The 27,021-nt window shown below is 39.0% G+C and overlaps 1 protein-coding gene across 1 annotated transcript in view; it reads right to left on the bottom strand.

Annotated features, from left to right (window-relative positions):
• Positions 1-13,489, bottom strand: part of LOC149266844 (uncharacterized) — a 61,186-nt gene extending 47,697 nt beyond the window's left edge. Inside the window, exon 1 of the mRNA XM_089431093.1 lies at positions 13,263-13,489. Coding sequence (XP_089287219.1) covers positions 13,263-13,298 — 36 coding nt within the window. The 5' untranslated portion in view covers positions 13,299-13,489. The remainder of the gene's footprint in view (positions 1-13,262) is intronic.
• Positions 13,490-27,021: the final 13,532 nt, after the last annotated feature.

Here is a 27,021-nt window from a genome sequence, read left to right as displayed (position 1 = left end):
ATAGACACACAACAACAACACAAGATTCAGAGCGACATCTTAATTAGTGTGTGTTGGGTCCAAGGGAGTGCAGAGAGGCTAGAAATCTAGATTAGTAGGAGAGATCGAGCACCAATCTAGGGAAAATCTACTAGATCGGATCTAAGTTATTGTATTTGTATTTTCTCAGGTGGGTCATTCTCCCATGATGGAAGCTCACGTAAGTTTGGATTTGTCGTTATCACTTTGATATTTGAGTTAGGATTAGGGTATTAGCTCAATGTAAAGTTATAAAAACAAGGCTGAAGAGGAGAGATAGACACACAACAGCAGCACAAGACTGAGAGTGGCATCTCAGTTAGTAATGTGTTGGGTCTGAGGGAGTGCAGAGAGGCTGGAAATCTAGATCTGCAAGAGTGATTGGGCACCAATCTAAGGCAAATATGTTGGATCAAATCTAGGATATTGTATTATGTATTTTCTCAGGTGGGCCATTATCCTGGGACGGAAGCCCACGTAAGTTTGGACTTGTTAATGAAAACTTGTTGGCCAGAAATGTGTTTGTATCATTGTGATTGAAATAGTTATATTTGCTTTCCTTGAATATTTTGTTCGAAACCTTGTTGTGTGTTTGTTTAATAAGTTTTTATGTTATTTATTATATGTTAGGTGTTGGGATTCTGAAAACTAACATGGTATCAAAGTTGAAACTCTGAAGAAAATTGATCTCGGAATCACAAGTGCCAAATTCGTATTAAATCATTGAGGCCAGGTTCAGCCATGATCATATGAAAGAATAAAAAAATTGGTATCGCAGTAAATCGGCCAAACGACCAAATAGAATTTTTTTTAAAGGCTGATATTTTTAAATGGCACGTTTAAAAAATAAAAAAAGAGGTTGCAAGTGCCTACCGACAAGACTATCAACGACCCAGTCACTGAAGAAGGTCAATCGCAAAGGTAGCTAACAATGCAAGCAAACCAGGCACCCAGCCGTTGGAGAAGTGGCACCTAGTTGCCAAGGAATCGAGTCAAGTGTGGTTGCAAGCACGCATAACATTTTTGGTCAGGCAGCAGCAATGACAGTCCAAAACACCCACGCTGACAAATATCTTTGAGCGCGAGACGCCATGCCATAGCGGCTGACAGGACCAGAGGGCATAAACCAAAACAGAGTTCAAGCAACCAATTGCCACATGAACTAGGTGTAGGGAACTACCTTGCCAGTCAACTTGCACATAGAGAAAGGCACAAGACAATAGTCGAGATTGACAAAGTCAACAATCGAGGGCATGCTACAACATAACCAGCTCAAGCCAATAGCAAGCAGAGACCAGGTGCGAATCGCCAGCCACTAAGAAAAGAAAGTGAGTCGACAGTGGGTGCAGCAATCCAAGTGCAAAGAGAGCATATCCATGATAGCAAAGGACAGAGGTCAAACTAACAACAACAATAGGTAGGGTTGCTCGAGTTGCACGAAGAAGAAGTTGCCACAGCAACCTGTCACAGCTGCTAACAAATCAAAGGGCATAGAGGCTGATAGCTCAGGCCGCGGGGTTTGAGTGGAGGCAGACAAGGAAAGACAGCAAACGAGTCAACAACACACAGCAGACGGTATACTTGGGTGTTACAGCCAACAGAGAAACTATCAAGAGTTTGATAGTCGCAGTCATCGAGAAAGTGACAGTGGTGTTGGCAGGAGCACATGGATAGGAGAAAAAGGGCCTTACGGTCAGGTTCGTGCTACAAAAACTATTAGGAGTCAGCCACAACAAGGGCTAAGTCATCAACAAACGCAAAGTGAAGGGCGGCACAAGGTTGTGGGGTTTGAGCAGCTATAGACAGCATGAGGAGAAACGCAGTTTTCTTCTTCATCAAGTGAAGTTGTTTTTTGCAAGGTTTGATCAGTTGGACAAAGATGGCTACCAATCTTAGGTTTGAAGATCGCTTGGATGGATTGTCTAACTACAGCATCTAGAAGGAGAGGATTGTGTTAGCGTTAGAGGAGAATGAAATATGGAAGTTTGTATCACAAACTCAGATTCGTCCTACCGATTCAACACTTTTGGTTGTCCATAATAAGGACGTGAAAGTCAAGAGGATTATCTTGGATGGAGTGAAGGATCACATTATTCCTCATATATCTAGGAAAAAAACCACCAGAGAAATGTGGGAGGCGTTGACCAAGTTATACCAACTAGAACCAAAAAATGGTGCTGAGAGAGAAACTCAAGGACACAAAGATGTCTAAGAATAAGACAATTTCTCAAGTACGAGATGAGCTTGTTGCAGTAGGGGAGAAATTGTCAAACTCATAACTGGTAAGGACAGTTGTGACTGGGTTCACAGAGCGGTGGGGTACCTTCGTTAAGGGAGTCATGGCACAGGAGAATTTCCCAACTTGGAATAGGTCGTGGGATGACTTCACACGAGAGAAGACTTGTGAGGAGGCTCTCCATGGCAACCAGGTAAAAGGTGAAAGGGATGAGGAGAACGTTGCTCTTTCAAGTCATGTCAAAAAGGCCAAGGGGGCTGCTAAACTAAACAAAGGAGAGGGAGGATCCTGTCATGATGGGAAGAAGGACATGAGCAAAGTCAAGTGCTTTGACTATCACAAGTCGGGACATTACAGAGATTGAAAAGTTTGCAGCAAAATTTGCCTTCTCATTAGTAATTGCTTGTCTTTCTAGCACTAATGTTAGAAGTACCCCGTTTGTGGCCAGTGATGCATGGTTCATGGATAGTGGAGTGTCTCGCCATATGATGGGAATGAAAAAAGTGTTCCTTCAGTGTTACTTAGATGGATTTTGACATGCATTTGAAAGTTGGTATGACTATCATACATGCAGTGAAAGCGGTTAGAGCAGTGTTATTCCAGCTAGAATCAGGAGGATCTCTAAAGGTGGCAAAGTTGTTATATGTCCCAGAGCTGAAGACAAACTTGCTCTCAGTCTTAGCTCTGGAGGACAAAGGGTATAACGTTCATTTCTAGAAAGGACAAGTATCCATACATTCAGAGGGAGTTATCTAGGACACAACAGTTGAGCTTAGTGTCAGAAAGGGTAAGATGTATAGGTTGCAAGGCCAGCCTGTAAGCAGATCCACAGGGATCCTAGATCGAGGATCGATGCTACTGACAAAAATTGAGTTAAGACTAGGGAACCCAGTTTTCTAATCTGGAAAATGCATAAGAGGCCTCTTTTAGATCTGTCAAAACCCACTGGTATGAGCTAAAATTGATAGATGCTCAAGAGCAGCCTCCTAGGAGCATGGTTGGGAGAAACATGTCTTCATATCAAATTCCAAAGCAGATAGCAGGGAAGTCTTGCAGTTCAAAGGGAGTAGCTACAGAAGCATCTGATGTTGTAGGATTGGAGACAAATCCAAGTGGAGGAGGTTCTTCCAGAAGTACCTCCCTCTCTAAGAATGATTGTTGATTTTTTTGTAGCTTTGTAAGTACTTTTGCATAGGCCTTGTGTCTAGGCATGCAAAAGTCACCCACATTCTCCTTAGAACACTTACTCTAGTGTAAGCAAGTTGCTAATGTAACTTATCCTAAGTCTAACTTAGGAAAAATCACAAATTAATATGTTGGCTTATTAAGCTAATAGAAACCTAGGAAAAGTAAAGTAATTTACTTTAGTAAGTCTTAATCTTAACCATTGATCTCAAGTGAGGCAAGATCTAATCTCGATCATCAATCACTTTGAGATTAGGGTTAAGATTAGGGTTTAAACTCAATGTAAAGTTATAAAAGCAAGGTTGGGGAGAGGAGATAGTGTTAATTTTAGATAACAATGGTATGTTCTATGCTTTAGAGCAATTTAATTCAATTTTTCTTATTAGCCCAATATCAATTTCCAGATTAGCAATCACATAAACATTGATAGTAAATGCAGATACAACATATTTAATAAGCAGACGACAAGCCAAGACAAGAGGACACAATATTTGGCGGATGTCAGGGAAAAACCCCAATGTGGGGAAAACCCTTTGATCAAATCTTCTTATTATTTTTCAAAAGTTCAGCAGAGAGAGAGTACAATCATACAAAATTTACTTGTCCAACCACTGTCAAAACAATCCAGTCAAACAGCAGTCAACATGATGCCCTAACCAGAAAGACAACACTGGTCAAACCAGTAGAAAAAGTCCTCCAAATGAGCTCGGTCAAACCCAATTAACTCGACCTCCAAAGAAAAACAAAAGCAGCCCAAAACAGTCCTGAAATATTTGGTCAAAGCAAGTCAAACTGCTGCAATTTCCTCGATTTCTGTGTCAGGAGATGCGGCCTCAAGAGATCGGATTTTTTGCCTAAAAATGCAATCAAAGGAGAAGGTTTGACCCTCAGTCAATGCTAGTCAACGTCCCTGTAATTTGCCCAAAACAGATCTGAAATTTTTGGCCTATAATTTCAGTCAACGCATGAAGAAGAAGATGCTCATGTTTGTTGTACAAACCAATGAGAAGAAGAGAGAGAAAGATGTGTTTCTGGTTTCCAAATAAGGAAGAGGCCTCTTCTATTTATACACAACGTTTCCAAATAAGGAAGAGGCCTCTTCTATTTATACACAACGTTAAGGGTGAAGAGACACATTTGTTGGGCTTCATGAGCCTACATTAGACTTTTGGCTGACCTTGACAATTTGTCCATAGAAGAAACAAATTCATAATTCCATTTATACTTGTCAAAGTGAGATGATCTTTAAATCAATCTTGCACCTCTCAGAAAGAGGAATCCAACAAAAATATCATCTCCATCATATGAGTTGTCCAAGGTGGAGTTTGGCCCTAGTTGCCAAATTTAACTCCCTCTCAACTAGGGCAAAATCCACCTACCAAACCATCTGTCAATCTGTACCATCTCTTACATCCATGCTCTGCTCTGCTCTACTGAACCATGAAGAAATAATGAAGAATAAATGATCGAGTGTATCATACCACTCTCCACTAACCCGAAGTCAGTCTCTATTGATCCCAGATCAATATCAAACATCCTAGCATAGGAAGTACGGTAGTACACGATGCGTCCATTGGTAGTACTATGGTCCTTATCCTCATTTCCCAACTCATTTTCCAGATGAAAGGTACTTCCCATGAGTCCCAGACTGCATGGGTAGGATGTATCGGTAAGAGAAGGTGAACCACTCATCCTGCTCATATGCCATAGGAGAAGGTGAACCACTCATCCTATGCATATATCAACCATCATGGGGTATCACAGGGGAAGGTGAACCACTCACCCTGTACACAGCGCACCACTAGGGGAAGGTGAACCACTCACCCTATGGTTGCTCAAAGCTCCAAGAAGTACCCCAAGCCCCCCGGAGCTCAATATCCAACTCAAACAAGACCCTCATAAGAGGGTCTTTCAACGACTCCAAGTCGTTCACGGAAGGTTAAAATTTTGACCTTCCCCAGGGGCTTTGTAAGAATATCTACGACCTGATCATCAGTCCCAATGTGATAGAGCCTTATTGCTCCCTGTTGTGCCATATCCCGTATAAAGTGGTACCTAATATCAATATGCTTGGAGCTGTCATGAAACACGGGATTCTCGTAAAGACGAATCCCACTTTGGTTGTCGCAGTAGATCACGATGGTATCCAGCACATGCCCAAACAGCTCACTAAAGAGCTTCCTCAACCAAACAACTTCACAGGAGGCCATACTAGCAGCAATATATTCAGCCTCGGCGATGCTCAAAGCAACCGATTTCTGCTTCCTGCTCATCCAAGATATTGAAGCAGAACCTAGTGAGAAGCAACATCTCGATGTGCTCTTACAATCCACCACACTGTCAGCCCAGTCAGCATCAGAATAACCATGGAGCCTCAAATTCCCGACAGTGTATCTTAGTCCATAGGTGATTGTGCCCCGGAGATATCTCAAGAGATTCTTGGCAGCAATCCAATGTATGTGATGAGGCTCAACCATAAATTGACTCAATGTATTCACTACAAAGCATATGTCCGGATGGGAGTTCACCAAGAACATCAAGGCCCCCACGAGTTGATGATACTCAGAAGGATTTCTCAAATTGGGCCCAACGGCACTTTCGCATAACTTCTTGGAGTTAAGTTCCATCGGAGTGGTCACGGACTTACAATCCACCATCCCAAATCTTTCAAGTAGCTTCACAATGTATTTTCCTTGAGAAAGGAAAATCTCACCTGGCTTTTGCCAAACCTCCAAGCCTAGGAAGTAGTGCATCAATCCTAGGTCCTCCATCTCGAATTCGGAAATATGCACCTGTCAGAAAGAGATCGTCCACATAAAGTACCAAGATTAGAGGTCTATCATTTTCAACCTTGAAGTAAAGGTTCGGATCAGCTTCACTTCTTGTAAAACCCAGCTTCATCAGATAGTTGTTGATCCTCTCATACCAAGCCCGAGGAGCCTGCTTCAACCCATAGAGGGCTTTCTTCAACCTGCATACATGTGTCTTCCGATCTTGAACTTCGAACCCCTCGAGTTATTCAACATAGACTTCCTCCTTAAGTGAGCCATGCAAGAAGGCGGTCTTGACATCCATTTGATGTAAATTCCATCCTTGAGAGGCAGCAAGGGCACTGATTGAACGGATGGTGGTATATCGGGCAACAAGTGTGAATATCTCATCATAGTCCACACCTTCCTTTTAAGAGAAGCCTCGAGCAACAAACCTGGCCTTGAACTTTTCAACACTTCCATCAACTCCATGCTTGATCTTTTAGAGCCATTTCGAGGTGACACAAATATTTGGCAGATGCCGGGGAAAAACCCCAATATGGGGAAAACCCTTTGATCAAATCTTCTTATTATTCTTCAAAAGTTCAGCAGAGAGAGTGAGTACATCATACAAAATTTACTTGCCCAATCACTGTCAAAACTTTCCAGTCAAACAGCAATTAATATGATGCCCTGACCAGAAAGTCAACGTTGGTCAAACCAGCAAAACAAGTCCTCCAAATGAGCTCGATCAAACCCAGTGAACTCAGCCTCCAAAGACAAATAGAAGCAACCCAAAACAGTCCTGAAATATTTGGTCAACGCAGGTCAAACTGCTGCAATTTCCTCGATTTCTATGCCAAGAGATGCGACCTCAAGAGATCGGATTTTCTGCTTGAAAAACGCAATCAAAGGAGAAGGTTTGACCCTCAGTCAACGCTAGTCAACGTCCCTATAATTTGCCCAAAACAAATCTGAAATTTTCAACCTGTAATTTCAGTTAACCCAAGTCAATGCATGAAGAAAAGATGCTCCTGTTTGTTTTACGCACCAATGAGAAGAAGAGAGAGAAAGATGTGTTTATGGTTTCCAAATGAGGAAGAGACATGTTTGTTGGGCTTTATGAGCCTACATTAGACTTTTGGCTGACCTTGACAATTTGTCCATAGAATAAATAAATTCATAATTCCATTTCTACTTATCAGAATGAGATGATCTTTAGATCAATCTTACACCTCTCAGAAAGAGGAATCCAATAAAAATATCATCTCGATCATATGAGTTGTCCAAGGTGGAGTTTGGCCCTAGTTGCCAAATTTAACAGATAGACACAACAACAACACAAGATTGAGAGTGGCATCTCAATTAATGGTGTGTTAGGCCCGAGGGAGTGATCTAGATCTACAAGAGAGATCAAGCATTGATCTAAGGAAAATCTGATAGATCAGATCCAGATTATTGTATTCTATATTTTTTCGGGTGATCCATTATCCTAAGACGGGAGCACACACAAGTTTGGATTTGTTAATAAAAACTTGTTGGGCAAAAATTTGTTTATGTCATTGTGGTTGAGATCATTATATTTGCTTTTGTTGAATATTTTGTTAGGAACCTAGTTGTGTGTTTATTCAGTGAGTTTTTCTGCTTGGAATTAAATGATAGGTGTTGGGTTGTGAAAACTAACAAATCCATTATCTTTGATTTTCACTATAGAAGCCTATTTTACTTCTCCCCTTGCTTCAACTATGTACTATGTGTTACACTTCAAATTGTATAATGTTCCACACTATGATTATCATCATATTGTTGGAGATCTGCAACTAGTACCTTGGAGCAGTGAACCAAATATTTCTTCATGGAGCCTTTTCTCTTCATGGCATCAAAATATTTGATGGTGGTCTTCAGTTGGGGGAATCTCTTTTCTGCTTGGATTGATGATTATGCTTGCTAGTCTGGTGGTCTTCTCACATGTGCTTTCCTTGTTTATCACCCCTTGTTTGCATATTCCATGGTCATGGAGCATGTTATCTTGCTAGGGTGTGGCTTTGGTGCACATATTTATCTCTAATGTGCTACATCTTGTACATAGATGATGGTGTTAGGAGGTACATGTTTCATGATGTTGTTGGGGTTTCCTAGTGTCTATATGTCGTGATGATGCATTATTGGTGTCATTAGGAAGGTGTTCTACACGATTCTCTTATTGGATGTGAAGTGGGGCATACATAATGATTGGATGGTTTAACATTTATATCATCCCCTTCTATTATGATGTTGATATGGTTGGATGATGTGTGTTGTGCTAATGCACTTTCCCCCAGTGGCATTTCCCTAGGTGATATGACTACATATTATAACATTTAGCTAAACATCACCTACATGGAAATGTGTTTGATGATGTTCGTAACATTAAGGATGTATTTTTTCTAAGTTTGAATTATATGGGGGGTATTACATACAAATTTGATGATCAAGCCTTTTTCTAAGGTTTGATGAGGTATTTGGCAGTGCACCCTAGGTTCAAACCCATGTGGAGCTTCTATTTTGTCATTTTGTTGGTAATATGATGATCTTTACTAGGAGATATAACTTATTTGCATGGTACAACACATGTTGGAACACACCCCTCCTCCTTATTGGCACACACGTTCACATTGATTTAATCAGTTGGTGACCATTGGGAGATTGGAATATGGTTTTATTAGAGCAATAACCATTGTAAACACATGTTGAGGTCGATTTAACCATTCATTGATTAAATTAATCCATATTATCTAGATTGAGGTTGATAGCTTGAGTGTCCTACTTCACTTGGCGGTCGTTTACAACTTGGAGGGGTTTAGTTGGAGGAGTTTTAAGGTTTCTAGGGGCACTCCCCTCTTAGGCATAGCTTCGAAGGCTCACATGGTTATTTTATCATCATTGGAGAGGTTGGCAAACTTCACTGAGCATAGTTTCTTTCAAACATGGTTTGGAGAAATCAATTGATAGCATTAGAAAACAATACATGGTTTCGGCATGAACAATGATGAGATTAAACCACCTCTCGCACTTCTTCCTAGAGCACACTTTGCATGGAGCTATTTTATTATTAGTTGGGTGGTTAAGGTAGTTACATGGCACAATGTTTTAGGGTGCGCCTCGCCTAGATGCTCTCTCATCATTATTGCATAAATATTTTTAGCTACATTAGTAATATTTTGACCTCTATTGGAAAGCGCCCTCACCTCTTTGACTTGCCACATATATTATTTTATTGGAGGTGGTTATTGTTATTGATAGGTGTGAAGCATGTTTGGAGGGCCACACGTGGCACATTGCATCCTCTTGCTTGGTCTTCTTTCTATTCTTGGAGCATTATCTTAGAGGGCGCACTTGTGGATATATTCTACTTGCTATTTTGGGAGTTTACCACTTCATTTCGTGTGTATTGCTCCATCTAGTTGGCACCTTATACATTCATCCATAAAGTTGATTGCCTTATGATTCAAAATGTGGATTGGTTGCATGCATCTTGTGGACCACTTGTTATTTCTGGACGGTTATTGTGGTGCATTCTCCAAGGAGGATTATTTTATTGTTTGATCTTGCATGCATCTTGGAGAGCGCACTTATTGATCTTTCTTGAGGTTATTTTATTGTATTTTTGCATATGGGTGTCTTGAAGAGCACATTCTACATGGTCATATTGCATGTTGACTTGGTTATCATGCCTATTTTTACTTGTAGTCCCTCTCTTTAATACTTTTGATGTAGTTTCCTTCCTAATTTTAGATAAGGGCAGGTTCTCTTAGAGAGGCTAGTGTCCACAGACCTTGACATGGTCAACCATGGATTGAAGAGGAATCTAACTATTCCATTTTTATATTATTTATTTGACTTGTCATAGAGTTAGCAAATAACATTTTTTATTAGAAGAGAGAATTGACTCCCACTATAAAGAGGAGTTTTCTCTCCATTGTAATGGTCGTCAGGAATTTAGGGATTGAGGAGCTCTCCCCTTAGACTTCATTTGTACACCACATGCTTGGAGCCTTAAGGAAAATTAGAGGTATATTCTCATTTTATGTAAGGCTTACATTGTGTAGTTATTCTTTGACATGTTGATTTCTATTGTAGGAAACCCTTGTATTATTGATGTGATTACCTTGTAATAAACCATGCTTCATTTGGATAGAGTAATGTGAGGATGCCATCCCTCTTGCATATATTGTTGTCGTGTTAGCTTTGCATCTAATAAACCTAATTGTTGTTAGAGTAAGTGGACATCACCTTCTTACCAACATTTTGAATAGCACACCTAGCTTTCCAAGGACAACTTTCTGCAATATAAATCAACAAGCTAGGGCTGATTTGTGCATGCATAGTAGCCTCTATTTCCCCACATCCTCATGCACTCACCTTCTTTGATCTATGTTTATTTGACTCCATTGCCCAAGGTTTGATTAGGCACTTGATCTTAGGGGCTTCCTTCATCATTCCTTCTCACACCATTCATTCTTGAAATATACTACATCCATTTGTTTCGTTAAGTCGTAGTCATTATAAATCACCTTGTACCTCCACTCTATAGCCTTATCAGTCCTATCCTTGGGGAAGGCCCCCTTTAGTTGGAGAAGATCCAACCAAAAGTGAGAGGAAGAGCTACTTTGGTGACAATGGGTAGCCTTTCTGAGTTTCACAAAACTAGACGCTTGATACTTGGGACTTTACATCATGTGGGGGTGCTAGATTTTGTTGTAGCAATATGGGCATATCATGTCTCTTTCGATTAGAATTACTCTCAAAGCCACAACAAGACCAAATAAAAACTACATAAAGTCATTTCCATTGGGCCCACAACTAATGACATTATTAAGTCACATACTTGATCAACTATTTCCAAAATTGTTGCACCAAGTAGTGGCACTTTCAACTACAGAGGCAGGATACATGGTAACCACTCATACAAGCAAGGAAGGTGCACTCCACAAACAGGTTGGAAGAGATGTGTCACATAAATATGGGAAACCATAATAAACTGAAATGGGAAAAAAACTTCCCACATCTAATGTCGAAGAAGAAAGCCAACCATAACGTAAAAAGGATTAAATAAAATAATCTAGCAGAGGTCAATCTTAACCATGGATGTTTTAAGCGGTGAGAAGTTTAGAGCTTGTCTTTTTTATTCCTCTCATTGCCTGAAAGATCCAGGGTTAAGATGGATCTATGCTAGTTAAAAAGGCATTCTGGTTATTGTATCATATACTAGAGTCTAGACCCCTTCCCAGCTTATTCCAAAGCCTGTTCGCTTTTCAGATTTTACACAGTTCAAACTCAGCCCAAAGGATGCTACATATTGCAGAAATATGATCTGTGGCCAAAAATTATTGGTATGAACCTTGTTATGTACTTAAGCTTCGGAGACAACAATAAACATAATTGAGAATTAAAGCAAACAAAGACGAGACAAAAAACAACACCAAAAATAAAGTAAAATGGCAAAGCACCAAATCCAAAACAAAGTTTTCAAATTTCCCTCGCTATTATTGATATAGAATCTCTCAAACCTAGGCCAAGTTCCAAATTATACGGAACAAAAACACAAACCTTAATCAACCTTAAAATCATCCAGAATAATATTTTAAACCTAAGCAAGCTAAAAGCAGTCTACAATTGATAGACATTAATATAATTATATTATCTTATCTTATCTATAATGTAGTGATAATAAGGTTAAGTAGTTTACTTAAGCAGCTCTTCCCAAAACCTACATGTATTAGCTTTGCTTTTTTCTTGATCACTATCTTGGCAAAGGATGAGGTGTTCTTGTTTTAGACTAAACGGACATCATTCTGAGCAAAAGCATGGACGATTTATTCATGCAATGGACAGCTATCATGAACTAGTCTCTGAAGACTGTGGAACAAAGGAAGATCACTATACTGCATTGACTGTACCAGGCCTGGTGGCTGTATATCAGTACTCTTTTTATATATAGGACGAATATGTTTTTTTCTCTTTTCAATGAAACAAAAAAAAAAACATTCAACTAACTTATTCTCATGCCTAAACCCTTGTCAAGCAGGAACGTTCTCAAAGTGTTCAAGAATTAGTGCCTAGCTAAAAGCTCAAGCGGGGAAAACAAGAAATCCCAAATTGGCAATGGACTTTGTTCACACTTCTGGGCCTGGAACCTTGCCACGCATGTCCTGGACTTCATTAAGATTCAATTCATTTTAACATTCCAAAAGGAATTTGCAAAGGCTTTCCTCTGTTAAAATAAGAAAGAACAGAAAACTGACGACTTAAATATCGGTGGAGCTTTTGGACCTGAAATTTCGATAACAATAGTGGTTTTATAGTTTCTGTGGACCAGCTCTCGAAATAGGGCAATCCTGACTGCAACCTAATTCTTTGCTAGAGAGAATGGGACAACAAAAATCATTTTGACCCAAACAGGCATGGAATGTGATGCCCATTGTCGCTTGTCATCCTGGATTTTCTTCATGGGTAAGATCTCAGTCATTCTCTTCAAGAACGGTGCGGACCTGAGAACGTGGGTGCCTAATAAGCATGGACTTATGTTTATGTTTAAGCCCTTGGCTTCGTCAGTTGAAAATCAAAACCAAAACCTTCAAAGCGATCTGTTGTAAATTCATCATCCAGCAATCGAGCAAAGCGCCCACCTTATAAGCCCCCCCAAGAAAAACAGAAACAATTTACTGACCTGTAAATCTGCAATTTCAGAGAAAGATAAAGGCCATTTTGATTGCATTGTTCAATGCATAACCTGAAAAATAGAAATAATCATGGCAGGGGACTACCCAATCCCCGATCTGAGCTGAAAGGGCCAATCTACCATTAAACTACATCTACGACTCCAATGTAAACCTACCAAAACCATCCAAACGAGGACTCATATAGAATTTTGTATAATCGAAATGAGTTATGAGGGTTGGAGATAAAACACCGTTAAGAGCTATTGGGTTTCCATTGCATTGTGGGGAATGGCTGAATAATCTAACAGAACTTTGAAAAAACACGTTTTTAGTCCAAACCCAATACATAGAAAGACATGGATATTCACTCACCTGGCTAGTGGGCTCTTGTGCCTCGACCTCCGCCATGATCGGTGCTTTGATTCTCTTCTCGCACGCAGCCGGATGAATGCAAAAATAACGGGAGGGAGAGGTACAAAAACTGCCCTATAAGTAGTCAATAACAGTTTTGCGAAGAGCGATTAAGGGGTTGTTTCAAATCCGGCTCCGATCTATCTATCTGCCCTTCTTTTCTTCCACTAAAATTATTTGGCAGATATTCATGTTGTACATTTTTATGCATTTAACATGGTCGTTGCAACACTTTCCACGGTTGAACATTATACAAGTTTATTGGCTTTACGCAATCGGTATCTCCCACGTGTAAAGCCATCATATAGAATCCAAAACATTGGGATACTTGGTCATGGAGTAGGAGTAGAAAAATCTGAAACTGTCATTGATTCAACATGTGGATAATTAGGTTGAATGAGTACGCTTAATTAATTATTTAATTTTAATTTCACAGTCAATTCAAACATTAAATCGGTCAATTTAAACATTAAATCTGTGTATTGTATGAGATCTCTTAGTTTGTGGGATAAGAGAATTATTTTTGTATTATTCACATCAAACATCAAATCGGTGTATTGTATGAGATCCTCTTATGGGATAAGAGATCCACTTTCATCTAGACATGTGATTACTAAAGTTTATGAAAGTATACATATTTTACCTATATCTAGATTTGAACTTGTGACTTATTAGGAGGAAATACATGCTATTACTAAGAGGTGTAGATGAGTTGGTCTATGGAGGATTTAGTTTTCATCAGGTCTTATGTTCAAATTTCAAGGAGAGAGGTTCAGAGTGGGACTTAATTGTGGGGGTTACGTTGTTCGAAGGGGTGTCTAGGTTTGACCAAGTCTCACAGTCTTGATAACAACATCTAGTTGTTGCATAGATTGTGCTTTTTTTTTACATTAGGTTGGCATCAGTTGAGGCACAACATAGGTTGGAAAAATTTATAAAAAAAAGTAAGAAGTTATCTCAAGAGGGTTCAATGTTTATAAGTAATGAAACGTAAGAAGTTATCTCAATAGGGTTCATTGTGTTATAAGTAACGAAGTATTATTTATGGATTTAGTACTTCTTTGAGTTGTGATTTAAAAAAATTATTATTATTATTATTAATGTTTTGTATATATTGATTTCTATGTGGAATAGCAAATACACGTATTTTTCTCTTAAAAGAATAAAGAGTTCATTTTATATAATTGCTCAAATGTAAGTTTTCAATGATTTTAAATAAATATCTTATTTATGTTTACAACGTCTTAGTGAAAACTAATTCTAGGAGGATTTGACTAAGTTTCATTTTTTATAGATGGTTTGTTTACGTAAAGGGATTGCTTTAATTGTTTTGTGCAACTAAGGTCGAGTGTAACATTTTAACTACTTGACAACATAAATTACTTGCATTTATGACATCTTAATTAAAAGGCTTTTTCTATATATTTTAAATTATTTGCATTTCATAGTACATAAAAGTGTAAGTTTGTTACATAGTGATAATCGAAAGCATCTTAGATATGGAGGGGATTATAGCAACCTACCCATGGGGATTAGGGTTAGCATCAAACAATGTGGCAAAGGCTTATCCTCTTCTGAGAGGACTACTTTTGGCCAAGAAACTCAAGATTGAATCATTAATTATTGTGAGAGATTCTATGATAGTCATCAAGGCAATGCTTGGGAAATCATCATTGGTGGATAGCAAGTTGGCCATAGTGATAGCCTAAGCAACCAAAGAGGCAAAATTAGCGGACAAAAACTTTTTCTTCCATGTAAAATGAGAGGTAAACCACTAGGCTAAGAAAGACATTGAAATTCCTATGGGAAAGCTAGAAAAAAATTGGGTTTCGAGTATTGTGCAACACCCCCTAATGGTTTTAAATTATTTAGTTATCCCCATGGTAATCATCCACATGGCCTCATGTCAAGTGTATCAAGCAAATCATATCCATTGTCTTGGGATAATGGCATCAAGGACAACCACCACCATATACCACACACAAACCTTAACTCTAATCATGGTTATTGAATGTGCCAACATGGAATTGCATAGGCATAATGGGATATTATAGCATGGAAGAAATGAAGTTAGCAATAGGATTAGTCAACACTCCTCACATTAGGATATTAAGTGATTAATTTTCCAAGTATTGGGCAGTCTATCTAGGATTCAGGGTATTTGAATTTCTTTTTGAGGAAGGTAGCCTTTATATCCCTGTGCTAGTTCCATGGATTGTCTTAGAATCTTATACAACTCTTCACCTCAGTCATAACCATGGTTGTGTCTTCTCTAAGCCCATCTCTATGTCGCACATTTAGAGTTAACTCTATTTTGGGGAATGTTTTAGAAGAAATCAGTTAGCCCCACCTTAGTTAGACCTCAATATCAGGCTTATGTCTCTTGAGCCTTTTGTTGTGTAGATTTTCCAATGTGGTTCTTTGTCCAATTAGAGATTTTTCTAAGCACCAGGAAGAAAACTCTGTTTAGTTTTAGTTGTAGTCTATTCGACCTAGTCGAAGGAAACAATTATGGTTCAATCTCAACATATTTAGTTTCATTTTGGTTGGCAATGTTTAGTGTTGTGGGTGCAATTATGGAGCACGAGGAAATCTTAGAACTCGAGAGGGCTCTAAAAAGGCATGAAGAGTGCATCTAGTCCAGTATCACCTCTCTATTTTTCAATTACCACCAAGGTAAGTGAAAATGAACACCTTTGTGTCACTAAAAATACATCATTAATTAAATCACTAGTCAAACATAAGTAAATAATGGACATCCTAGAAGTTGAGTGCAATATGTTGAGAAACCTTGCACTTAATACGTTGAAAAACCTTTCTACATAATCAAATAATAAGTGCTCTACAAATTTTATTTGTGTTGAAGTTTAGCAAGAAGAATTGATTCACCTGTAACACCCTCCTCCCACACTTACCCAAGTTCGTCAGTCCACCGGGGTAAATATGTGACGAAGAGTTACTATGATATGATTCAACCTCTTAGATCACCTCAAGGAAGTGGAATCGAAAAAAACCAAACCTTACTGACCCTCAGGTGCTACAGGACCCCCAAGAGCTAAGCCACCCTTCCAAGTGTCCAAACCGTGAGTTAAATTAGCTTTTCACTAATCTGGGCTCTCAGACGTTGGCACAACACTACCTGAGTTTGACGGTAACCCTATAGTCGCATGCATAAGCCTACAAGGGAGCGACTCCTATATTTTTCTCCCAATTTTGTGCCTGTGACAGCGAGATCTGAGCCACTTTTTTAGGGCTAGTCCCCATAACACTACCTATAACTTGATATAAATTTCCATAATGATAAATGACACAAGGAGAAAGCATCTAACACAAAACTTAATCAAGGACTTGACCTAACCAGGCCTAACCATGACAGACATTTCGTCAAATACATCATGAACATGTAATCTACAGGTCATAATTACATAATTGAACATAGGGGTCTCATACTCATCTGAGAATCGTCAAGAAGGTCTGATGCCTTCTCTCAATAGCTGCATTATCATCTATTAGGTCATTCATTAATTAACCATTCACTTACTAATAAAAACATGTTGAGAGCCATAACTAAATTCTATCATAAACCATGCTTATAACCAACATATAACCAGAATAATATCAATGATAAAACAACCATCAAAGTCACATAATAACAATTATGAATACTCATGAAATAAAAGAGGGAAAAGAGCTCTTATTAACATATGAAAAATCCAACCAAGTCAGGGACTTCCACATACCACCTGACCATAGATTGGGTTGAACCAAATCTTTCTTTCAGCCAATCACCCCCATGCCATATTCCAAGCATGAATGTGGGACTCACAACAAAACCAACCAGGGCTTCCTCAAGCTTTACCACATATCCCGCCATTACCGGTCAAGGGATTTCTAGGCCTAAAACCCTCATCTATACAACCAAGATTTATCATGTATCCTGCCATTACCAGTTAAGGTATTCCTAGGCCCAAACAAAGAAACATACACTACCAAGCTTTACCACAATCCCGCCATTACTGTAAAGGGATCATTAGGCCTAAACAAGCATGGATTCCTCTGTATTTCTTCACCAATACCTTGAGGATTTTTCCTATCTCCACCCTTAGGAATTACCATGTATCTCGTCATTACTGGTCAAGGGATTCCTAGGTCCTTGGAAATTTTCCTGAGACCACCTCACCCGGCTCCAAAACCATCCGGTAATCCAGCTCAACCAAATGAAAGAACTGTAACCCAACTCCTCCCACATTTACCCACTTGTACTGAATTACCCGGGGGTAACCATGAGCGGTCACTATGATAAGACTCAACCTCCTATATGACCTTAAGGAAATGGAGTACACTACTTAAGACCTTGTTGACTTCCCTCAGGTGTTACAGGACCTCCAGGAGTAACCTAACCCCTCTAGGTGTCCAACCCCTAAGATAACTCTCTTTTTCACTGACCTATAGCCTCAGTCACTATCTTGACAATGCATTCGAGCAACTGTAGCCCTCTAATCGCACTAATAAACCTGCCTCCATGTGACTGTGGACTTTTCCAATTAGTTCTATGTTAGCGAACTCGAGTTCTGAGCAACTTTTTCAGGGCTAGGACTCAGTGCTCTGCCCAGAACTCAGTGAAACTTTCAAAAATGATAAGTGACATAGAAACAAAGCTTATAAACCAAAACTTGAATAGGGACATGACCTGACTCCTCCCAACTAGGACTGACATTCCGTCAAACATATTGTAAACATGAAACCTATAAGTCATGAATGCTTATCTGAACATAGGGACCTGAAACTTATCTGAGGTTTAACAAGAAGGACCAATGCCTTCTCACAATAGTTGTCATAACACCAATTAGCTCATGCATTCATTAACCAATCATTCATTAATGGAAATGTGTTAAGAGCCATTCTTAGATCTGTCAATTAACCATGCTCATAACCATCATAACCATATAAATATCAATGAGAGAACAACCATTAAAGCCACATGATAACAAGTACATTTACTCATCAAAAGCAAGAGGAACTTAGCTCTTATTAACCATATGCAAAAACCAACCAAGTCAGGGAGTTCCACATACCACCCGACCATAGATTAGGTTGAACCAAATCTTTCTTTCAGCCAATCACCCTCGTGAAATATTCCAAGCATGAATATGCGATCTCATGGGATAAACCAATCCATAAATAACCAAGGGAATCCAAAGGTTAAACCACCTCCACCCTCACCATACCGTGATCTCACCTAAACTAGTCCCAAGATCACCAAACAAAACAGAGCTTGGATGTCTCAGAATTCCTTCACCATCGCTTGAGGAATTGTCCTGTCTCCACCCACCTATTGAGGGATTCCCGAAGAAAACCATCTCCACTCCCAACCCTTGGGATTTTCCTGAGGCCACCACACCCAGATGCAAAACCTTCAAGCAGTCCAAAGCTCAACCGAGAAAGAATCCCATCACACCATGGCTATCCATAAATGGAAAGGTAAGGCTAAAACCACTGTCAAAACCCGGTAAAATCCATGTATCCAACAACAAAGAAACCAAAGTACACACATGCATATGCCATGCAAGTCAAAACTAGCTAGGAAATCATACATGCAATTTGTTACCTTCAAGTATTCACGTTGAAGCTGCTTGATCCAACCTTTCCTTGCTTGATCCTTGCTTCATTTGCCTTCATTATCCTTTTTTGTCCTTCCTTTGCTTTCCTTGTCCTTCCTTCACTTGCTTGCTTTTCCTTCTCCTCTTGGTGCTCTTCTCCTCTCTGAGACTAACTCCAAAACTGAGCTGACAAAAGGCTAAAAAAAAATAATTGTGAATTAATCCTCATAAGCCTGTTTATTAATTAGGCCTCTATTTTCTTCATTTTCCTTAGTTTTCCTTCAATTTCCTCCTCGCATGCAACTTGTGACCTTTCACCTCCCTTTTCTCCTAATTTCCATTATTTTCATAAATAAATGTCAATCAACACCTCTTTTCCATTGCCTTTGCCAATTTCCGCTTAGCCATAAACACAACAAGTGATGCCCACTAGGATGTTTTTCCCAACAGTCAGCTTGGAATAAGGGTCCCTTGACCTTGGTCTTATTTTGCCTTTAATAATTTTTATCATATGGACTTTTAACCCGAGGCTATTACAAGAACCCCATCACACCATGGCTATCATGAAATGGCAAGGCAATGCTTAATCAACGGTCACACCTGTCAAAACCCATGCCAACGACAACAAGAGAAGCAAACACATAGATGCATATACCATGCATGCCAAAACTAGCAAGGAAATCATACATGCAACTCGATATCTGCAAATAATCTTGTTGTAGTCGCTTGATCCGACTCTTCCTTGCTTTATCTTTGCTTCCCTTTGCTTTTTTGTCCTTCCTTTGCCTTTCTTTCTCCAATACTAGAGTGCTCCAAGAATGCTCTAAGTGTGCAAAAGTATGAGAGAGATAGAATGAAGAAATAGCTTCATTACTAAACTGACAAAAGGTTGCGAACTGATCCTTAGAAGCCTTTTTATCATTGAGGCCTTTATTTTCTTCAATTTCCATTATTTTTCCTTCAAATTCCTCCTGACATGCAACTTGTGACCTTTCACCTTCCTTTTCTCATATTTTCCATTATTTTGATAAATAAAATGCTAATTAATGCCTCTTGCCTTTGTCAATTTCCCTTAGCCATAATAAACCAAATGAACACCCATTAGGACGTTTTGCCCAATATTCAACTTGGAATACATGTCCCATGGCCTTGGTCTTATTTTGCATTTATTAACTTTATTACATGAACTTTTAACCCGAGGTTGTTACATCATGAATTCAAGGAGCCGATAGATATCGAGAAGTAGCACTCCCTCGCTCAGACATTGGTTAGGATGATGTAACTAGCCTCCATGTTTTTATTAAGTGAATGCTTTGAAAATCATCAAGAGTATATGATTTTTTGTGAAGCATGGCATTTGTAGGAAAATACAAAATTTGTTTGCGAAAAGTATAAACTTTGAAAATTTTGAAGTCGTCTTATGTACATTGTTATGGCAATAGCAACAACCCTTTAATATAAATAAATATCTTATATTTTGGTTTTAAAAAAATGAAAATAGTAATAATAATAATTTTGAAACCATCATGTAAAAAATGAAACACTTTAAGTCATGTTATTAGGACTCTTTGCTCGATATGTGACGGAATGCATTGACTTAGTTAGGGTATATTTGCATGGGGTGTTTTGATCTAGGTTATACAAGGAATGAAATGAAATGTGGGAAAGTAAACAGAACACACACACACATAAAATATAACAAAGATTACAATAATATGGTGAAAACTCCACTTCTATTAATAAATGAAATAACATAATATTGTGGAACACAATCCGATTGTAGAAATTACCAGAGATAAAATAAAATAAAAAAATTACCAAGAGAATTAACAATTAAATTAACCATCAACAATAATAAAACATATAATGCAAACATAGCAACACAATATTTACCCTAGGAAAATCCCAACTCTGGGGAAAAACCTAGCTCAATGGAATTCCATTAGTCCTTGTGATGAGGCTCATCATTGGGTAAAATATATGGACCTTAATACACCTCCAAGCTTACTAAAATCAACTCTTCTCATAATTATGTACATGTTTTAATTATATTTTGCTTAATGAGATGAGTAAAAGTAAGATGTCATGTCTAGTGGTCTAATGTGCATTGATTGTAGGTTTTGGGAGCAAAATGTGGCTAATTAGGGTGCAAGAACTCGAATGAGACAAGAAGGAGAGATTATAGGAGATAGGATCTCCCTCATTAACTCCTCACTCACTCGAAGATCCCTCAATCAAATCACACCAGCTCGGAGTTGCAGGCAGCCAAGTCATGAGGATCATTGGCAACCAAGCCAGTGATAGTTAAGAACCAGTTAATCTCAAGATTGGGAGCCAAGCCTCCCTAGATTTAAGGAAGTTGTTGGCAACTTCAGTTGTATAAATAAAGAGGCCTAGAGCCTCATTAGGATTCGGATTTTTTATGCAAGATAGCTAAGCAGTTTTTGAGTTGAAGGATTGTGACCAAACATTGTTATGTATTTTTTGATATGTTAATGAAAATGAGCAACATTCCCTTGATCCAGCACTGAGTTGACTCAGAGGGCTGAAGCTCTTGGGTTAGGGCCCAACCCTAGCAGCAGAGGTTCCTCTTACTGTACTTGTATGCTTAGGTTATCTCATAGTTAGTTGTTAAATTGATTTTGGTGTTGTTACATTGCAAGTATTGGTAGATTTGATTAGTTTGCTTCCATTTGTGCATAGCTTTAACAGTAGCATTATAGAGATAAGAAAATATTCAAAAAAGGTTGATAACAGGTGGATCTTACCTCATTCCTCCCTTCAGGGACCATGGCTTGAGGAACAACTCCCATTCAGCCCAAAAAGACAAAATTCTGGTTTCTTATGAAATTTAGGGTTTTCTTGCTAATTAGGTCATCATCTTTCAGTTTTAGAAGATAGGTTGCAGTTGTCATTTCTGATATCTTAAGTTTTTCATTAGATTTCATGTTGCTTTCATAATAGGTTTCAAGCATTCCCATGCATGAACTTGGCAAATAAATGATGCAAATTTTGTTTTCTTATATTTTTGTAAACCCTTCTTGTTTTGAAATGATTTATGGATAAATGGCAACAATGATGTGTATATTGTAGGAGTTTCTATGTTGCAGGAAGGCCTCATCTCATCAGCCTTAGCCTAACCATATCCACCCATGATCGCCAAAAGCCACTAAGTTCTCAATTCGAGTTATCATTTTACAAGGACAACTTGCCATGCTTATTGAGCAAATCCAACCATCATAAAGCTTTGGTTTGAGTTCTGAGTGAGTGCCTACCACTCCCTTGCCTTATTTCTTCCATTACTCACCTTCCCTAAGCTCCATACCACCTTCCAACCCACTCCCTATGCTTTTAGCCTATTCTTGTAGGAAAACAGGGGATCCTGTAGGTGAACTAGGACATCCTGTAGGAAAACCTGTAGTGGCATGTTTTGAGCCCGAATTGTGAAAAAAACATCACCAAAGCTAGGAGTAGACCCCTGCTTGCCTCCCAAGCCATTTGAACCATTTCACTCACCTCCCTCCACACCTATCTCACCTGCCATGCAACCAAGAAGGATTAGCATTTATATTTTTACAAAAAGATAAAAAGAAAAAGGTTGTTATATTTATTCATGCACACAACAGTTAAGTGCTTGTTTAGATCATATTTCATGCTTAGGTTAGTTAAGATTTCACATGTGTTAAATTAGAATTCTTTTGAAAAGCAAGGTATATTAACAAATAGCTAGATGAGTTATGTGTTTTGTAGGCATCTATTTTAGTCTTTCATTACTACAGTAAGTAGCATTTCAATTCTCTCAATTAGGGTAAAATTCTCCTCTCTCAATTGATAATCAAACTTCTTCTAAATCAATAGAAGGTTGGTTTGAGAAGCCCTAGTGGTCTATCGCCCCAACTCAACAGTGACAAAGAGTGGACCCATTACATCTATTTGTGTATACATCACTGTCACCTCCAAGTTTGTACGAACCCTAGGTTGATGAAGTAAAGTTGGTAGCCCTAGGAGTTGCAACATCCTTGTTGCAATACTGGTACTTATCACCTTGGACAAAACCTTGGCCAAGCCAGCCAAGTGAGCCTTCACCACTCACCTCCTTGGCACCATTACAACAAAGTCTTCCCAACCTTGTAAAGGCTCCATTACATGCAATCTATGGGAAAAAATGGCTTAACAAGTACCTGTTGAGAAATCTAGGTCATCAAAGTTAAGTGATTTTTCTTCTATTAGTAACTGCTTGTGAATGCTTTTTACTTCTTAGATTAGGATCTTCTTTTACTTATGTTATTATAGTGTTATTGATCTGAAAATGGAATGTACTTGTTTAAGGGTGCAAGGTATCCATTTCCAATAATTTCAACTGTGAGCTAGACACTCCAAATGACCTCTAAAAATGTATAAACTTATTATTTCTTATACAGAGATAGACTGTAGGGGCATTCACCGGACATGTCACCTCTAAAAAGAGGATGAGTTCCAGAGGCTACCTGGCCCTCTACAGGCTCTGCCTAAAGAAATAACCAAGTAAACACTTAGAAGTCTTTGACATACACATACTTGAAGTTTAAGGTCTTGCGGAATGAGACAAGTAACTTTCTGTAGCTGAACAGGTGATTATGTGTGTATGCAAGTTACGAATATTTGTTGTTTAATACTTTATATCAGTTTTGTTTAGCATATCATCTTCAGCAAATAAAGAAATCAAAATGATAAAGCAGTTCACCCCCTCCTGGGCTACATCTGCTGGACCAAGCCTCTCCAACTAGGCTTGTCCTCTTGTATTAAAATTGCTACAAAGGCTAATACAAGAATATGGGTGTCTCAAAGGACAGATCTGACTGTAAATACAGAATCAGAATATAGGAATTAGCCAAACATGCTCTTTCCCAAACACTAAACAATGAATTTTGTACCTTATACAGTACTTTCCCCAATTGGCCCTAGTGGCCCTTTAAACTTGTATGGAGAATTTCGAGGTGAAGATGACCTCAATTGGTTCTGAAACCTCTGCCATTAGACTCAAGAGGTCGAAAATAGCAGACATAGGCTTTTGAATCACAAAAAACGGATGAACAACGCCCCCAAACAGCTCAATCACTGAAATGGCCCTGTTGGCCTTGAAAGCTTCCCTGAAGCTAAACAGTGAGAAGAATGCCTCAGAAGGAAAAACGAGCTGTAGAAATGGATTCAAAAGGCTGGAAAACTTCAGGAATGACCTTCGTTCCACATTCACTGGCTGCACAATTCCCAATGCAGCTCCCAAACTGATTTGGCCCTAGTGGCTCCTGGAACTTGCATGAAGCAAAAACACCTACAAATGACCTCAAATGGCTGTGAAACCTGTGCCAATGGCTTCAGAAGGTCGAAGAGACCCAAAATAAAAAAAAAATTCGTCCAAAACCGACTTTCCTAGCCAAAGTTATGGCCATTTAATGTTTCTCCAGTCTGTCCCTAGAAAAACACCAGCTAACTGTAGTGGAGGTCCAGATAAGTCCGCCAATTATGACGGGTCCGCCAAATTTGGCGGTCTGCCAAGAATCCCGCCAACTTAACTGCAGTTATATTAAATGTGCATGTGACCGTTTACCTCGGATTGCGTGCCCGGCGGTTAGTGTGCTGGCTGTTGAGGACAAGCTCCCGGTTCTGCACGCTATGGTCATATGGGTGGGGGCTGGCCCCCTTCATTTCCCGCCCATCAGCAGTTTAACATTTAAATAAAGTTCGTTCCAAAACACATTCAAATTCCACCGTTTGGCCCAATGGTAATTCGCTTGGGTGATAGACGTGAGGTCTTGGGATCAATCCTCACTACCTCCAAGCAAAATTTTAATATGCGTCCAAACTGATTTGCTGACGTCATCCAGGGGCCACGTGGCGCCCTCCGGACCTGCCACGTGGTGGTCTCTGATTCGCTGGTCAAAAAGAATATTTTCAAGGAATATTCCGTGGAATATTTTTTTTTTAATTTTTTTTTTTTAATTCCAAAAACTAAAGGTTATTGGGCAAATTTTGTTTTTGGCATAACTTTCTCATACGGCGACCGTTTTTCGAACCGTTTGCGGCGCCGGAATCAGAAAGACGAGCTCTATCCGGTCGTTATGGTTCCAATCAGTTCTGGGCACTTTCATTTTTGACCATTTTACGACACTTGGTACTGAGCTCCTGATCACACCTCCCAAATGAGAAGGCTTTTGGTCCCCAAAAGCTCACTGAATCTTTGAACTGAACTGTACAGCACTTGAGGAATAGAAATATCCTCTCCCATTCAGCCAAAAGAGCATATTGATGCCAAAATGTCCTTCCTTATCAACTGTCATCATGGCGACTTTTTGCTGCATAAGCCACGTACTTGTCGAATCCCGACCAAGCTTGTTCGCCAGACAAACTGAAAGTTTGGAGAAACCAGCAATGAAACTTGCTGATATATGAGCTGAAATCTTTCTCTAAACATGTGGGTTTGCCACTGTCACGATGCCCATCCATGGCACCTCCGCTCCAGAAGAAGAACTGCCTCCCAAATGAGAAGGCTCTTACAGAGATGAAACAATTCATCATCTCTCCCCTTTACAATCTTGGAGATCAAATTAACTTTTTCCAAGTCAAGATTACATTACATGCATGGTTAAAAACAAAGTAATCAACCCTTCAAGTTAATCACACATACATGTTTAAAAAACAAGGAAATCATCATGATCCCTGTGCACATGCATATCATTCTAATGCATGCAGTTTATCCTTCAACTTTCTCTTAAGTACAATCATAAGTACAAGATCCTCGATCACATGTACATGTACTTTCAAAGCTGAAATGAATATATCCTTTGCTGCAATAGAGTGAGTCTCATACTCAACTTTTCCATCCTGCAACTTGCATTCCCTTAACCAAAAAATGCATTCAATCAAAAGACATGCAACTTTAATTGGATAAGAATTCTAACCACTTCTTACCAATCCATTTCAAAGGCGCTTCCTTTAACTGCACATCGATATCAACATGTGTATCATCCTGACACATATCAATTATGGAAACTTCCTTCCCATTCTTGCCATACTCTTTCTCCAATTTCTTCAATTTTCGTGGAAGCATTGTTGGATTCAAAGTCCAACACCTTTCAACAGTATGTCCATGCTTATGGCAGTAAGTGCAACACATGTTCATCTTCTTGACAGCATGATTTGCATTGTTCATTGGAACTTTGGCTTCTTGCCTCCTTTCCTTCAAAAGTTTCCTGTAGGTTGCCATTCTTTTCCAACATCTAGAAACACTATGGTTAAACAACCCACAAAAAGAACATGCAATTCTTTTCCAATGCTTGTGTGGAAATTTTCCATGCTTTACATGATCAAAGGAACTATGATTGAAATCAGATTTATACCTTTCCCTTTCACCTTCATTACCTTCATGAGGAGATGAATCAAATGAAGAAGAAGCTCCTTTTGGAACACCATCCATCCCTTCAATGGTTTTAGAGCTTTCACCACTTTCTTGTTCAAGTGCATGCTTATGCACACCTTCTTCCTGCAACGCATGTTTCAAACTATTGCATTCCTCAAGAATACAACCTTTACAACCTTGAGATAAAGAACCTGAAATGAAACTCCTTCTAGGAACTGTTTCAATTGCCTTCATGGCTGCTTTGGAACTTTCTCCATAAGATTGTCCATAGCCAAGACCCAAATTCTTAGGCCTTACCTCAACCATTATTGGCTCAACTATACCCTGTGCATGTTTGCCCAATCCTTTTCCTTCATATCCCATTTTGGACATCAACTTGGACCCTATGCCTCTGGTATGTTTCTCAAAAGAACCAACATAAACATTCTTATAAGAATTTGAAGACAAACTAGAATTGTTTACCTCTTCTTCAAGCTGATACTTGGCTAAGGCTTCTTTGTCAACAAGGAGTTGTGTCTCCAACTCATGCATCCTTTCCATCTTCATGTTTGCAATATGAAGTTGGCCTTCCATTTCCTGCAATTGATTAGAAAGCAACTGCTTCTCTTCCCTCATGGAATTCAACTGCTCTTGAATTATAGAGCTCTTTCTTTCATCCTCATACATTTCTCTCACCATATTCATCATGATGAAAAATTCTTGCTTCAAGCCTTCATCAAAGAAT

Source organism: Pinus tabuliformis, chromosome 6 (assembly GCF_031772625.1).
Source record: "Pinus tabuliformis cultivar Carrire ecotype Pingquan chromosome 6, CPIR1, whole genome shotgun sequence".
NCBI classification, from domain to species: Eukaryota; Viridiplantae; Streptophyta; class Pinopsida; order Pinales; family Pinaceae; genus Pinus; species Pinus tabuliformis.
Note: the sequence above shows the minus strand (reverse complement) of the source record. Positions and strands in the feature narration are given on the sequence as shown.